The 14,213-nt window shown below is 39.9% G+C and overlaps 1 protein-coding gene across 3 annotated transcripts in view; it reads left to right on the top strand.

Annotated features, from left to right (window-relative positions):
• Nucleotides 1-2,965, top strand: part of USP18 (ubiquitin specific peptidase 18) — a 62,801-nt gene extending 59,836 nt beyond the window's left edge. For all 3 annotated transcript variants that reach the window (XM_045775409.2, XM_087855439.1, XM_087855440.1), the window contains one exon: nt 1,029-2,965. In XM_045775409.2, coding sequence (XP_045631365.2) covers nt 1,029-1,074 — 46 coding nt within the window. In that variant the 3' untranslated portion in view covers nt 1,075-2,965. The remainder of the gene's footprint in view (nt 1-1,028) is intronic.
• The last annotated feature ends 11,248 nt before the right edge of the window (nt 2,966-14,213 follow it).

Here is a 14,213-nt window from a genome sequence, read left to right as displayed (position 1 = left end):
CCCTACCCCTGAGGTTTATCTTCCCATACATCGCCTTGGATTCTCTTCTCTGCACCTCCTACCTTGCAAAAAATGGTCACTTTTCTATTTGTAGAATTGCAGCAATTCTTTCCTTAGGTCTTTAGTTGAGTTCTCAGGTGTTCAGAATGATGTGATGAGCACTGGGTGTTATACTGAACTGATGAATCATTGAACACTGTATCAAACACCAATGATGTACTATACCTTGGCTAATTGAATTTAAATAAAAAAAGAATGATTTGATAGCTATCTAGCTGAATTCCAAGGACTGGATGAAATTAGGGTCCTCTACTCCTCTGCCATCTTACCTCTGTGTCTCTGGATGAAGTTAAAGCAGAGAGACTTTGTAAGTTTTTTCAGTTGTTTCTGGATTAGGGGCGACATTGTATACCAGAGGTGATATTTGAAATGATTTCTCTGCAGAAGTAGGCCTGATCACTTGAAAAATAATAAAGTAGGAGAAATTTGTGTTTGAAATCCTCTTGCAATCTTTTACTTTTTATCTTTGTCTTTTATTTCTTCCGAACATCTCTTTTAGATGCCCATTCTTTGTCACTTTCTGGTTGTAAGTGATTCTCCCATTATTTAGATTAGGGTTTGGCAAACTGTTTCTGAAAAAGGCCAGAGAGTAAATATTTTAGGCTTTGTGAGCCATACAGTCTCTGTTGCAACCATTCAACTCTGCTCTTGTAGCACAAAAACAGCCACAGACAATACATGAATGATTGAGTGTGGCTGTGTTCTGTTAAATTTATTTGCAGAAACAGGGTTAGATTTGGCTTGTGGGCTGTAGTTTGTCAACCACTGATACAGATGTCAACTAAGAAAAGCTTAGTGGCTGTTTTCCCAAGTTACCCATATTTTTTCCCTCTGAGGTGATGGATAGATGAAGACTTGATCCAACAACCAAAAATCTTTCTGATGCTTGTCCTATCATGAATTAATAATGTGTCAATTAACTATGAATGTTTCATTTCTGTTATGCTGTTGAATTTTTTTCTTTCTAGGAGAGAAACTGCTTATCTTCTGGTTTACATGAAGATTGAGTCCTAATGGATGTACCCTAAACCTTCAGAGATTGACAATTTCATTTTCCTTTCTATTCCCTGGATCTGCTGACTCCTTCAAGAGATTTTGCAGTGAGAAGCCTCATTTTCAAATTGTGGAGTTAAACTATTTATATTCAGGGGTACTTATCAAAATATTTAACAGTAACTTTGCAGGGGTCTTGATCAGTCAGAATAGATACTTCCACAGGTGGACCCTGGTCATATGGCCGGGGCAAGGACCTGAGTGCTCCCTGCTGTGGAAGACATTAATTATTTAGGTAGGGGAATGTGGGAGTCCAGGTGCTCCTAGGGGAGGAGAAGCCAGGCCAACAATGGTAGTGAGAGGCATTCAAGTGGCAAGGGGCAGTGGTAGGGAAGTATTTCGGTATTTTATAGCTAGTGTGACAGTACTGGTATGTACTGGCAGAATATGATTTTTGTTTATAATTTAAAACATTTTTAGAACCCATATCAGTTCTATAAAAGTCAAGTGTTTTGTCAGTTATTATGTATTGATCACCTACTCTCCATAAGATAGTGTGCTAGGCACCATCATGAATAAAGTTCTTTTTCTCAAAAGGAATTTGCAGTTTAATGGGGGGGGTTAAAAATACATAAAATACTGAGGATTTGTGCTACAGGAATTAAAGGATAGTGAAATTCTTCTATTGTGGGGACATGGGAGAAGCCATAAAGCTGAAAGGGGGGTTAAGATGGAGGATAGTCCATTTACATGGGTAAGCATACACAATGGCATGGCTGAAAAAGAGAAGGCTCAACGTTCAAAGATTATCCACCAACTTGGCTTCCCTCTACCAAGGAAGCAGTGGAGATTGACAAGGCTGGATGGTAGCTGGCGCTCAGAATGTGGAAGGTCTTGAGCTACTAAGAAGTTTGGATCTAATTTCATAGATAATGAGGAACTGTTGAAGGGTTTCAAAAAGGAAAGAAACTTTTAGTGGTGTTTTTGGTAAAATGAATCTGCTGGGGGCTGGCAACATGAATTAGAGACAGAGATGGTAGTGTAAATAGAAAAGTGTTCATAGTCACTAGAGCCATTTTGGAGGAAGAATGGATGTAGACAGTGAGAGAAAAAGGGTCCAGGGGGACTCCAGTACCACCCTGGAAGGTGAGGAGGGTAGGTGTTACTATTCCCATTTTACAAAAGAAGCAATTGAGACATTCATGTGTTTAATGATTTGCTCAAGATTTCATACTTGATAAGTGGCAGGGTCAAAACTTCCAACATAAAATGTGGGTAATTTATTTTTATTGGCAAAAAAATTAGCCATGCAATAATAAATTCTCACTGTAAAATATTCAAACAATATAGAGATATATAGAATTTCTTCCTTAGAGCTAATCATTGTTAAACAGGTGTGAATTAGTTTCCTAGCACTGCCACAATAAATTATCACAACATGGGTGGCCTGAAACAACAAATTTTCTCTCTCACAGTTCAAGGAGGCCAGAAGTTCAAAGTAAGGTGTTGGCAAGATTGGTTCCCTCTGGAGCCTCTGAGGGAGAATCTGTTCCATGCTTCTCCCCTAGTTTCTGGAGGTTGCCAGTAGTCCTTGACCTGTAGCTAATGTCACACTCTGTCTCCATCTTCACATGGCCTTCCCTGTATGTCTTCATATGACCTTTGTATAAGTATACCATTCATTGGATTTAGGTCCCACCCAAATCCACTGTGACCACATTTTTACTTGGCTAATTATATCTGTGAAGACTCTATTTTGAAGTAAGGTCTCATTCTCATGTCTAGAAAGACATGAATTTTTGTGGGATACTATTCAGTGCAGTACAAAGTGTGTATGTCACTAAGCTGTTTTCTGTGCATTTGTATACATGTATTACATATGTAAATTTTACATAATAAATTATTCACTTAATGTCTTAGAGAATCTTCTTGGAAAAGTTGTTGCATTTAATTCCGTAGATAAGTGTACTATATTTTTTAGATTCCCATACTGGTGAATGTTAAGGGCATTTCAGTTTCTTCAGTATTTAAGAAATGCAGAGTGAATGACTGCTTTAGACATATTTTTGTGCATGTATAAATGTTTCTGTAGGTACTGAAAAAGGAAATTAGGTCAAGGGCATGGGTATCTAAAAATAGTACTAGATACTGCTAAATTGATTCCAATTGACACCAATAACTTTTGTCAGGCTGCTGCTTCCTTTTTTTTTTTTTTTTTAAGTAGGCTCCATGCCCAGCAATGGAGCCCACCAAGGAGCTTGAAGTCATGACCCTGAGATCAAGACCTGAGCTGAAATTGAGTCAGAAGATTAACAGACTGAGCCCCATAGGCGCTTGTAGGCATCCCCCTCCAAGTTTTAATTTAAATTCCAGTTAACATACAATGTGATATACAAGTTCCCTCCTTAATGCTTATCACACATTTTAACCCATTCCCCCCACCCACTTCCCCTCCAGCAACCCTTGGTTTTTTCTCTATAGTTAAGAATCTGTTTTCTGATTTGCCTCTCTTTTTCCCCTATGTCCCTCTATTTTTCCCCTTAAATTCCACATATGAGTGAAATAATATAGTATTTGTCTTTCGACTTATTTTACTTAGCATGATACTCTGTAGCTCCCTCCACATCACCGCAAATGGCAAGATTCCATTCTTTTTTATGGCTGGGTAAAATTCTCTTGTTTATATATACCCAAATTTCTTTATCCATTCATCAGTTGATGGGCATTTGGATTCTCTATAATTTGGATACTGTTGATAATCCTGCTATAAACATTGGGGGTACATGTCTCCCCTTTGAATCAGTATTTTTGTATTCTTTGCATAAACACCTAGTAGTGTGATTGCTGGGTTGTAGGGTATTTCTATTCTTAACTTTTCCAGGAACCTCCACACCGTTTTCCAGAGTGGTTACATCAGTTTGTATTCCCATGAACAACCTTTCCCTACATCCTTGCCAACCTATATTGTTTCCTATGTTGTTAATTTTAGCATTCTGACAAGTGTGAAGTGATACCTCATTGTAGTTTTGACTTGTATTTCCCTGATGATGAGAGATGTTAAGCATCTTTTCATGTGTCTGTTAGCATTCTGTATTTCTTCTTTGGAAAAATATGTCTATTCATGTCTTCTGCCCATTTTCAAACTGGATGGTTTTTTGGATGTTGAGTTTTATAACTTCTTTATATATTTTGGATACTACCCTTGAAAATGAGATATCTGACAAAGGGTTAGTAACACCAATTACTTTTCAAGTTTTAACTTTTGTCATTCTGAAAAATCTGGATTAAATTTTATCTTTACAGATTAAGACAGTTCAGCTTCTTTCCATGTTTATTGACCATTCATTTTTCTTCTGTGACTTTCTTGTGATGTCCTTTGTCCTTAATGTGTTTGCATTTTTATTTAAAGATTTTCCATTTTATTGTATTATTTTTTAACTGATAAGCATTTTATTTTCATTTGTGTGTGTGTGTGTGTGTAGAATGCAACTTTCTTTTTTAAAATTATGTCCAATTAGCCAACATATAGTACATCATTAGTTCAACGATGCATATTTTAGAGAGAGGAGAGTGAGAACGAGGGGAGGGGAGGGATAGAGGAAGAGAGAGAGAGACAGTCCTCCAGCAGACTTCCTGATGAACACAGCGCCCAATGTGAGGCTCAATACCAGGACCCTGAGATTATGCCCTGAGCTGAAATCAACTTAACCAACTGAGCCACCGAGGCTCCCCAAGTGTATGTTATTTTTATTTTAACTTTGTTCTTCCTAGATTTATTTAAATTCAAGTTAGTTAACATACAGTGTAGTGTTAGTTTCAGGAGTAGAATTTAGTGACTCATCACTTACATATAACACCCAGTGCTCATCACAACAAGTACCCTCCTAAATGCCCATCACTCAATCACCCCATCCTCCCACCCATCTCCCCTGCAGCAACCCTGTTTGTTCTCTCTAGTTAAGAGTCTCTTATGGTTTGCTTCCCTCTCTGTTTTTATCTTATTTTTTCCTTCCCTTCCCCTATGTTCATCTGTTTTGTTTCTAAATATGAGTGAAATCAAATGGTATTTTTCTATCTTTTACTTTCTTCACTTAGCATAAATACTCTCAGTTCCATCCATGTCATTGCAAATAGAAAGATTTCAATCTTTTTGATGGCTGAGTAATATTCAATTGTGTGTGTGTGTGTGTGTGTGTGTGTGTGTGTGTGTGTATCTCACATCTTCTTTATCCATTCATCTGTAGTGGGACATCTGGGCTTTTACCAGATTTTGACTATTGTGGACATTGCTACTATAAACAGTGGGGTGTGTGCCCCTTCGAATCACTATGTTTGTAACCTTTGGATAAATACCTAGTAGTGCAACTTCTGGGTCATAGGATTGTTCTACTTTTAACTTCTTGAGGAACATCCACACTGTTTTCCAGAGTGGCTGTACCAGTTTGCATTCCCACCAACAGTATACAAGGGTTCCCTTTTCTCTGCATCCTCACCAACATCTGTTGCTTCCTGAGTTGTTAATTTTAGCCATTCTGACAGGTGAGAGGTAGAGTCCCATTGTGGTGTTTCAAATTTTATTTATTTATTTTTAATAATATTTTTTATTATATTATGTTAGTCACCATATAGTACACCCCTAGTTTTTGATGTAAAGTTCCATGATTCATTACTTGCGTATAACACCCAGTGCACCATGCAATACATGCCCTCCTTAATACCCATCAAATTTTATTTATTTTTAAGAATTCTTTCTTTAAATTTGATCTAGTTAACATATACTGTATTATTAGTTACCAGGGTAGAATTTAGTGATTCATCATTTGCATATAACAATAGTGCTCATTACATCAAGTGTCCTACTTAATGCCCATCACCCAATTACTTCTTTCCCCCACCCATCCCCCTCCAGCAATCCTAGTCTGCTTCCTAGAGTTCAGTGTCTCTTATGGTATGCCTCCCTCTCTATTTTCAGTTTATTTTGTTTTTCCTTCCTTCCCCTATGTTTATCTGTTTCTTAAATTCCACATATGAGTCTCTTATCAATGGGTCTTATTTTGGTTTTATCCATTCTGATACCCTGTGTCTTTCCATTGAGCATTATTCCATTTACATTCAGAGTAATTATTGAGTGATATGAAGTCAGTGCCGTTTTATTAACTGTAAAGTTGCTGTTCCTGTAGATTGCCTCTGTTCCTTTCTGGTCTTTGTTACTTTTGGACTCTCTCTTTGTTCAAAGGATCCTCTGAAATATTTCTTGCAGGGCTGGTTTAGTGTTCACAAATTCCTTTAGTTTTTGTTTGTCCTGGAGACTCTCTCTCCTATTCTGAATGACAGCCTTGCTGAATAAACTATTCTTGGCTGCATATTTTTCCCCTTTTGCATGTTGAATATATCATGCCAGTCTTTTCAGGCTTGCTAGGTCTCTGTGGACAGGTCTGCTGCCAGCCTTATGTTTCTACCCTTGTAGGTTAAGGACCTGTTGTCCCAAGCTGCTTTCAGGATTTTCTATTTGTCTCTGAAAATTGCAAGCTTCACTATTATAAGTTGAGGTGTTGACATTTTTATTGATTTTGAGGGGGGTTCTCTGTGCTCCCTGGATCTGAATGCTTGTTTCTTTTCATAGATTAGGGAAGTGCTTGGGTATAGTTTGTTCAAATAAACCTGACCCCTCTTCATCTTCTGGGACCTATTATTTGAATATTATTTTGCTTTATAGAATCACTGAATTCTCACAGTCTCCCTTCCTGACTCAGTTGTTGTCTTTCTTCTTCTCAGCTTCCTTATTTATCATCATTTCCTGTATCAATGGCTCTCTTCTGCTTTGTTATCTGTGCTTTTAGATCCTCCATTTGAGACTGCATGTCAGTAATAGCCTTTTTAATTTTGGCCTAAATAGATTTTAGTTCTTTTATTGCTATAGTAAGGGATTCTCCAGTGCCTTCCATGCTTTCTTCAAGTCAGGCTAGTATCTATATAATCATTCAATTCTAGTTCAGACATCTTAGTTATATCCATGTTCATTAAATCCCTGGCAGTGAGTACTACCTCCTTCCTTCTGGGGTGAATTTCTCTTCCTCATCATTTTGCCCAGGAAAGAATAGAAGAAAGAGAGAAAAAGAGAAAAATAACAACAAAAACAGAAAAAGAACAAACCAGAAGAAAACAAAACAAAATAAGAAAAAAAATCAAAGAAGAAACAAAACAGAAAAAAAAACAAAAAAAACTAGATCCTGGGTTTATTTTTGTCTGCTTGTTAAAGGAAACTAGATCCAAAAATAGGAAAGAAAAGATATATATACAAAAATAAAATACAATGAAAAGAAACAAAAAATTTTAAAAATATGTATGTATAATGCATATATAAAAATAAAAGTTAAAGAATCAAAAAGAAAAAATAAAATTCCTGAAAAAAACTGAAAGACTAAACTACATACAGAAGAATGAAACTGGACCACTTTCTTACACCATACATGAAAATAAACTCAAAATGGGGAAAAGTTAACATGGCAGACTATTAGAGGGATCCTGAACTTACCACATCCTTTGAATACAACTAGATCAACATTCTACTACTTTATATTATTTATTTAATTTTAAGTTCATGTCTTTTATTTTTTTAATTTTTTATTATAATAATATTTTTTTATTATATTATGTTAGTCACCATACAGTACATCCCTGGTTTTTGATGCAAAGTTCCACGATTCATTAGTTGCGTATAACACCCAGTGCACCATGCAATACGCACCCTCCTTACTACCCATCACCAGCCTATCCCATTCCCCCACCCGCCTCCCCTCTGAAGCCCTCAGTTTGTTTCCCAGAGTCCATAGTCTCTCATGCTTCACTCCCCCCTCTGGTCACCCTCCATTTCTTTATCCCTTTCTTCTCCTACCGATCCTCCTAGTTCTTATGTTCCATAGATGAGAGAAACCATATGATAATTGTCTTTCTCTGCTTGACTTATTTCACTTAGCATTATCTCCTCCAGTGCCATCCATGTTGTAGCAAATGTTGAGAACTCGTTCTTTTTGAAGCTGAGTAATATTCCATTGTATATATGGACCACATCTTCTTAATCCAGTCATCTGTTGAAGGGCATTTTGGTTCCTTCCACGATTTAGCTATTGTGGACAAAGCTGCTATGAACATTGGGGTGTGTGTGGCCCTTCTCTTCACTACGTCTGTATCTTTGGGGTAAATACCCAGTAGTGCAATGGCTGGGCCATAGGGTAGCTCAATTTTTAACTTTTTAAGGGACCTCCACACTGTTTTCCAGATATTTTAAACAACTAAGAAGGGGATCAGCGGAGTAAAGAAACAATCTGCAGTTTGAGCAAGAGAATTTGGCAGAAGCGAGGTTCAGAGCCCCGGATTGGGGGATTAGGAAGCTTTGTGGTCAGGAAGAGGAGGAAGCCCAGTTCTCAAAGCAAAGTCAGGAAGAGAGAGAAAGTTGGAAAGAGCCCAATGGGTTGCAACTACAAAATAAGCCACAGGGAGATTCCCCTGGCTCACTCGGAGAGATTGCTCCCCTTCTTGGAGGGCATTTGGAAGAGTGTATTTAGCCTCTCTAAAGACAAAAGGTCAGCTAGAGAGTCATTGAGTGGAACTCAGCAGCGGGTCAGAGGGGTGTGCAGAGGGCAAAAAAACTCACATTTTTGCTGTCTACTACAATAAGCTTAGACCTCTGTGTGTGTGCCAAGCAGCCACTTTTTTGGGGCTTAATTGAATAGAGTGTAGAGACCAGAGGAGATTGCAGATAACCTGGCTGCTATTTTTTTTGCTGGGAGCCACAGTAGGCTTAAACCTTTGTGTGCACACTGAGCAGCTGCTTTTCTGTAGCTAAACTGAGCAGAATGTAGAGACTCAAACAGATTGTGGATAACCTGGCCACTGCTTTTTACTGTCTGCCACAATATATCCAAGCCTCTGTGACAGTTTTGCTGGGACAAATGGGAGTAGGGGACTGAGTCTAGTGCAGATGACTGATAGCATGGCTCCATCTTGTCACTGAGTGTCACAATAAATTCTAGCCTCTGTGTGTGCACTGTGCAACAGCTTTTTGGGGATAGAACAGTACTGGGCACACCTCAAGCCTCCCTAAGCTTCCCTAAGCCCCCCTTCCTGGGGACAGGAGTGGGCATGCACCTAACCAGGCCCTTTAAAACTTGAAGTTTTGAATCCCAGCCACTGGCCAGAGATAAAATACAGGAGATCTGTGGCTCTGAGTGTGCCAATGACCTGGGCACAGACAAGTTAGGGTAGGGAACTGACAAGGGCCTGGGTCACAGGAGATTTCTAGCTTTTTTACGAGGGCCTCTTTAGCAGCAGCTGCCAGGAATTCCACTCCCCAGGGACAAGAGGGTACAACGACTCCATATTCTACCTCCTCCACCTCCTCATCCTCCTCCCGCCCACCAGCACAGTCTGACTCCAGAGAGAAACGCAGCGTTTCCAGTGGAGGCTGGAGTCCCCTACACTAAACCTCACACCCTGACCTAGCAGGAGCATCTTTAGAAGGAAAAAGTCAGTTTGTGAGCCAGCCCAGCAGGTCTCTCCCTCAGAAGACCATACAGGCCCCCGCATCTACCAAGTCTACTGATTAAAGAAAAATCCAAAACATCAGCTTCTGGCTTAAATTCACAAATCAAAGCACACCCACTTAAGGCCCAAACACTCCGGATACAAGCAAGGAGGAACTCTGTAGATTAAAGACAAGTGGGAAAGAGCAGCCTAAACACAATAGCAGAGTATAGCACAAAAATGCTATGTCCTGAAGTTATTGTTGTTGTTGTTGTTGTTGTTGTTGCTGCTCTTATTCTTTTTTTTCTTTCTTCCTTTCTTTTCTGGACACAATGACTAGAAGGAGAAATTCACAGCAAAGAAAGAACTGGAAGTAGTACTCTCTGCCAAGTATATAATTAATATGGATATAAGTAAGATGTTAGAATTCAAAACAATTATAAAGATACTAGCTGGGCTTGAAAAAAGCATAGAAGACACTAGAGAATCCCTTATTGTAGAAATAAAAGAACTAAAATCTAATCAGGCCAAAGTGAAAAATGCTATTACTGAGATGCAGTAAAAAATTGGGAGGCCCTGTCTGCTAGGATTAAAGAGGCAGATGAGAGAGTCAGTTATATAGAAAACAAAATAATGGAAAATAAGGAAGCTGAGAAAAAGAAAAACGACTACTGGATCATGAGGGGAGACTTCAAGAAATCACTGATACCATAAACCCCAATAATATTAGAATAATAAGGTTCCCAGAAGATCAGGAAAGAGAGAGGGATAGAAAGTTTATTTGAACAAATTGTAGCTGTGAACTTCCCTAATCTGGGAAAGGAAACAGGCATTCAAGTACAAGAGACACAGAGAACCCCCCTCAAAATCAATAAAAATAAGTCAACACCCCAACCTATTAGGGAAGTTTGCAAATTTTAGAGACAAACAGAAAATCCTGAGAGCAGCTCAGTGCAACACGTCCTTAACCTACCTATAAGGGTAGAAACATAGGTTGAGGGGGGAGGCAAGATGGTGGCAGAACAGGGGACCTCGTTTTATCTGGTTCCTCATATTTAGATGGGTATTTATCAAACTTCTCAACACACACGAACTCAGCCTTGATGTAAGAAAATATATCGAGAACTCTAAAAGCAGAAAAATAAGTGCTTTTTGCAAGGTAAGAAGTGCTGAATTGTGAATCTCGGGGGGAATATTGGGAGCTAAATGGAGGGGCGAAGGAGCCTCCATTAACTGGCTACCAGAAAGTCATATAACACCAGACTGCAAAATTGGAAAGCTTAGAAATCCACTCCAGTGAGAGACACCCTTTTCTGAAAGGGGAAGAGGGGATGAAAAGGGCAGAATTCTAGGTGTATCTTTGTGGTCTTAGGATCCCAGGAGACACAGAAAGAACAGGGGTATCTAATCCAATAGAGTGCCCAGGCAGTGGAGCAGGGAAATTGGTCAAGGTCAGTGCACCCAGAAGGGACTCTCAGCTCCAGTTGCCATAAACTGCAAGCTGGGCTGGTAGGGAGACAGCACGTGGCCTGAGCACCCTGAAGAGGACTGGAACATTTGGGCCATTTAACATCCCTTGGGAGAGATGAAACGGCTGTGCCCACAACTGCACAAAAGCTCTCAGGGTGGTGGTGGCCCCAGAAAGGACAACGGGATGACACCTAGCTGTGATGTGGGAACAAGGGAGCAGGATGCAGGCACGAGCCCACAGTCGCTCACAGTCACAAAGACACAAAGTGAAGTGTCACTGGCAGGCCACAGGGACTCCCCTCAAGAGAATTGCTATGGGGGTGAATAGCAGGAGTTGCATATTTGGGGAACACAGAAATGGAGGCAATTTGACCAGGTAGGTTTATTGAAGAAGAGGGATGGTGATCTTGTAGCTCTGGGCCAGAGATCCTGGCATGGCCATTTTTGTTCTGACCCTCTGAAGAGCTGTGGAGAGAGACCAGGGACCAAAGGCCAAACAGACAACCAGCTCACCTTGAGCCCATCCCCATGATAAGGGGGCAACTCTGGCAGGCAAAGAAACCTGAGAAGCAAGAGAGCAGGCCCCTCCCCCACAAATCAGACTGGAAGAACATGTGAATGACAAGCTTATATATCCCACAAGACTGTAAAACTCCAGGAAAATAGTATATTGAGCTCCAGGTGTTTCCTCACAACTCATTTTCCTTCAGTCTAAAATTTTACATTTCCTTTTTTAAAAAACCCTTTTCCCTTTGCAAATAGATTTTTATTTTACCTACTTATGTTTTTAAGTCACTTTTAAACCTTTTTTCACATCCACATTTTATAGATTTATGACTCATTCTAGTCCTTTTTTCACTCTATTAAATTTTATATATATATTTTTTTTGTTTTGGTTTGGTTTTTTTTTTTTTTTTTTTTGCATTTTTGGGATGTAGGGTCCTCTAACACAGAGACCTAAATTCAATCAGGTACAAGTAGATCACCCTGCTTTGTCCACCCTGTGAGATTATAGTCTATCTCCCCTCACCCCCTTTTTTACTGTTTTGTTCCATATTGGCTTTGTTTGTATTTAGGTGATGGCTTCCAAACACCAGATTTTTTCTAGGGTGCATTTTCTTGGGTTGTGTTCATATTTTGGACTCTGTTAATTCGTTCACCCATCCTTCCTTAGGCAGAATGACTAGAAGGAGGAAGTCACTATAAAAGAAGGCACCAGAGGCAATGTTTTCTACCACAGAGCTAAGCGATATGGATATAAGAAAGATATCAGAGATAGCATTCAGGATAGTGATTATAAAGTTAATAGCTCACTTGAAAAAACTACATGGCAATACAGAATCCCTGAGGGTGTAAATGAGATCTAATCAAGCCAAACTTAAAAATGCTATGAATGAGATGCAGTCTAAATTGGATGTTCTAACAGCAAGGGTTAATGAAGCAGAAGAGAGAATAAGTGACCTAGAGGAGAGGCTGATGGACAGGAAGGAAATTGAGGAAAAGAGAAAAACAACTAATAGCCCATGAAGAAAGGCTTTGAGAATTTAATGATGCATTGAAAAGAACTAGCGTGGGAATTATTGGGGTGCTTGAGGGGGTGGAGAGAGAGAGAGAGAGAGGGCCAGAAAGTACATTTGAGCAAATCATGGCTGAGAACTTCCCTAATCTGAGGAAGGAAACAAGCATTCACGTCCAAGAGGCAGAGAGGACCCCCCCAATCAATAAAAATAGATCAACACTCCCAACATATGATAGTGAAGCTTGCAAATCTCAGAGCCAAAGAAACTTTCCTGAGAGCAGCTAGGAAAAGGAGGTTCCTTACTTATGGAGTGAGGAACATCAGAATAACCTCAGACCTATCCACAGAAACCTGGCAGGCCAGAAAGAGCTAGAGAGATATAGTGAGGGCACTAAATGAGAAGAACATGCAGCCTAGAATATTTTATCCAGCAGGGTTGTTATTCAGAATGGAAGGAGAGATAAAGAGCTTGCAGGACAGACAGAAACTGAAAGAATATGTGACCACCAAGCCAGTCCTGCAAGAAATACTAAAGGGGGTACTGAAAGAGAAGAGAGACCTTAAGAGTCATATAGACCAGAAAGAAACGGTAACAATCTACAGAAACAGGACTTTACAGGTAATACAATGGCACTGAATTCGTATCTTGTAACTACTGTTACTCTGAATGTAAATGGACTGAATGCTCCAACCAAAAGACTCGGAGTATTATTTTGGATAAAAAGAAAGACCCGTTTTGAACAAAAAGACACCTTCCTATTGAAAGGTGAGGGAAAGCTGCTGCTATGAACATTGGGGTACATGTACCCCTTCTTTTCACTACATCTGTATCTTTGGGGTTAAATACCTAGTAGTGCAATTGCTGGGTAGCTCTATTTTTAACTTTTTGGGGAACCTTCATATTGTTTTTCAGAGTAGGTGTACCAGCTTGCATTCCCACCAACAGTGTAAGAGGGTTCCCCTTCACATTCTTGTCAACATTTGTTGTCTCCTGTCTTGTTAATTTTTGCCTTTCTAACTGGTGTAAGGTGGTACCTGATGAGGTTGGGGAATATAGGTGAGGTTCAGTGGGGTGGAGTCAGAGCCGACGACCAAGAAAGAATTCTTGAGGCATCTTTGGTGCAAAATTGGTGGTTTATTAAAGCACAGGGACAGGACCCGTGGGCAGAAAGAGCTGCTGCCCCAGGTAGTGAGGGGTGGTTGGTTATATACCATGGGGTTGGGGGAGATGAGGAAAAAGGGAGGCTGAGAAAACACTTTCATATGTCAAAGAAGACTCACAGGACACTGGAGGCCCCACGACCATCAAGCCAAGGCTGTCCACACTATCACTGTGTCCTTATCAATGAGCTGCAGTTACTTTCATATGTCAAAGAAGACTCGCAGGATATTGGAGGCCCCGCTATTGTCAAGCCAAGGCTGTTTACACTATCACTGTGTCCCTATCAATGAGCTGCAGGTCCTTTCCTTAGTTTTAGGGCAACCAGGAGTGCAGAGGAATGTTGCATACATGGAGGTGGGGTTGCAGGGTGTCAGCTTTTGCTTTGTCTTCAGCCAGCCGTCTATTCCCTCATCAGTACCACTCACTTTTTAAAAACTATACTTAAAATTTTTAGGGGGAGGAGTTAAGATGGCGGAGGAGTAGGGG

This window comes from Ursus americanus, chromosome 25, assembly GCF_024610735.1.
Source record: "Ursus americanus isolate L20-20 chromosome 25, mUrsAme1.1.p, whole genome shotgun sequence".
NCBI lineage: Eukaryota > Metazoa > Chordata > Mammalia > Carnivora > Ursidae > Ursus > Ursus americanus.
The sequence above is the reverse complement of the archived record's forward strand: the minus strand, read 5'-3'. Positions and strand labels throughout refer to the sequence as shown.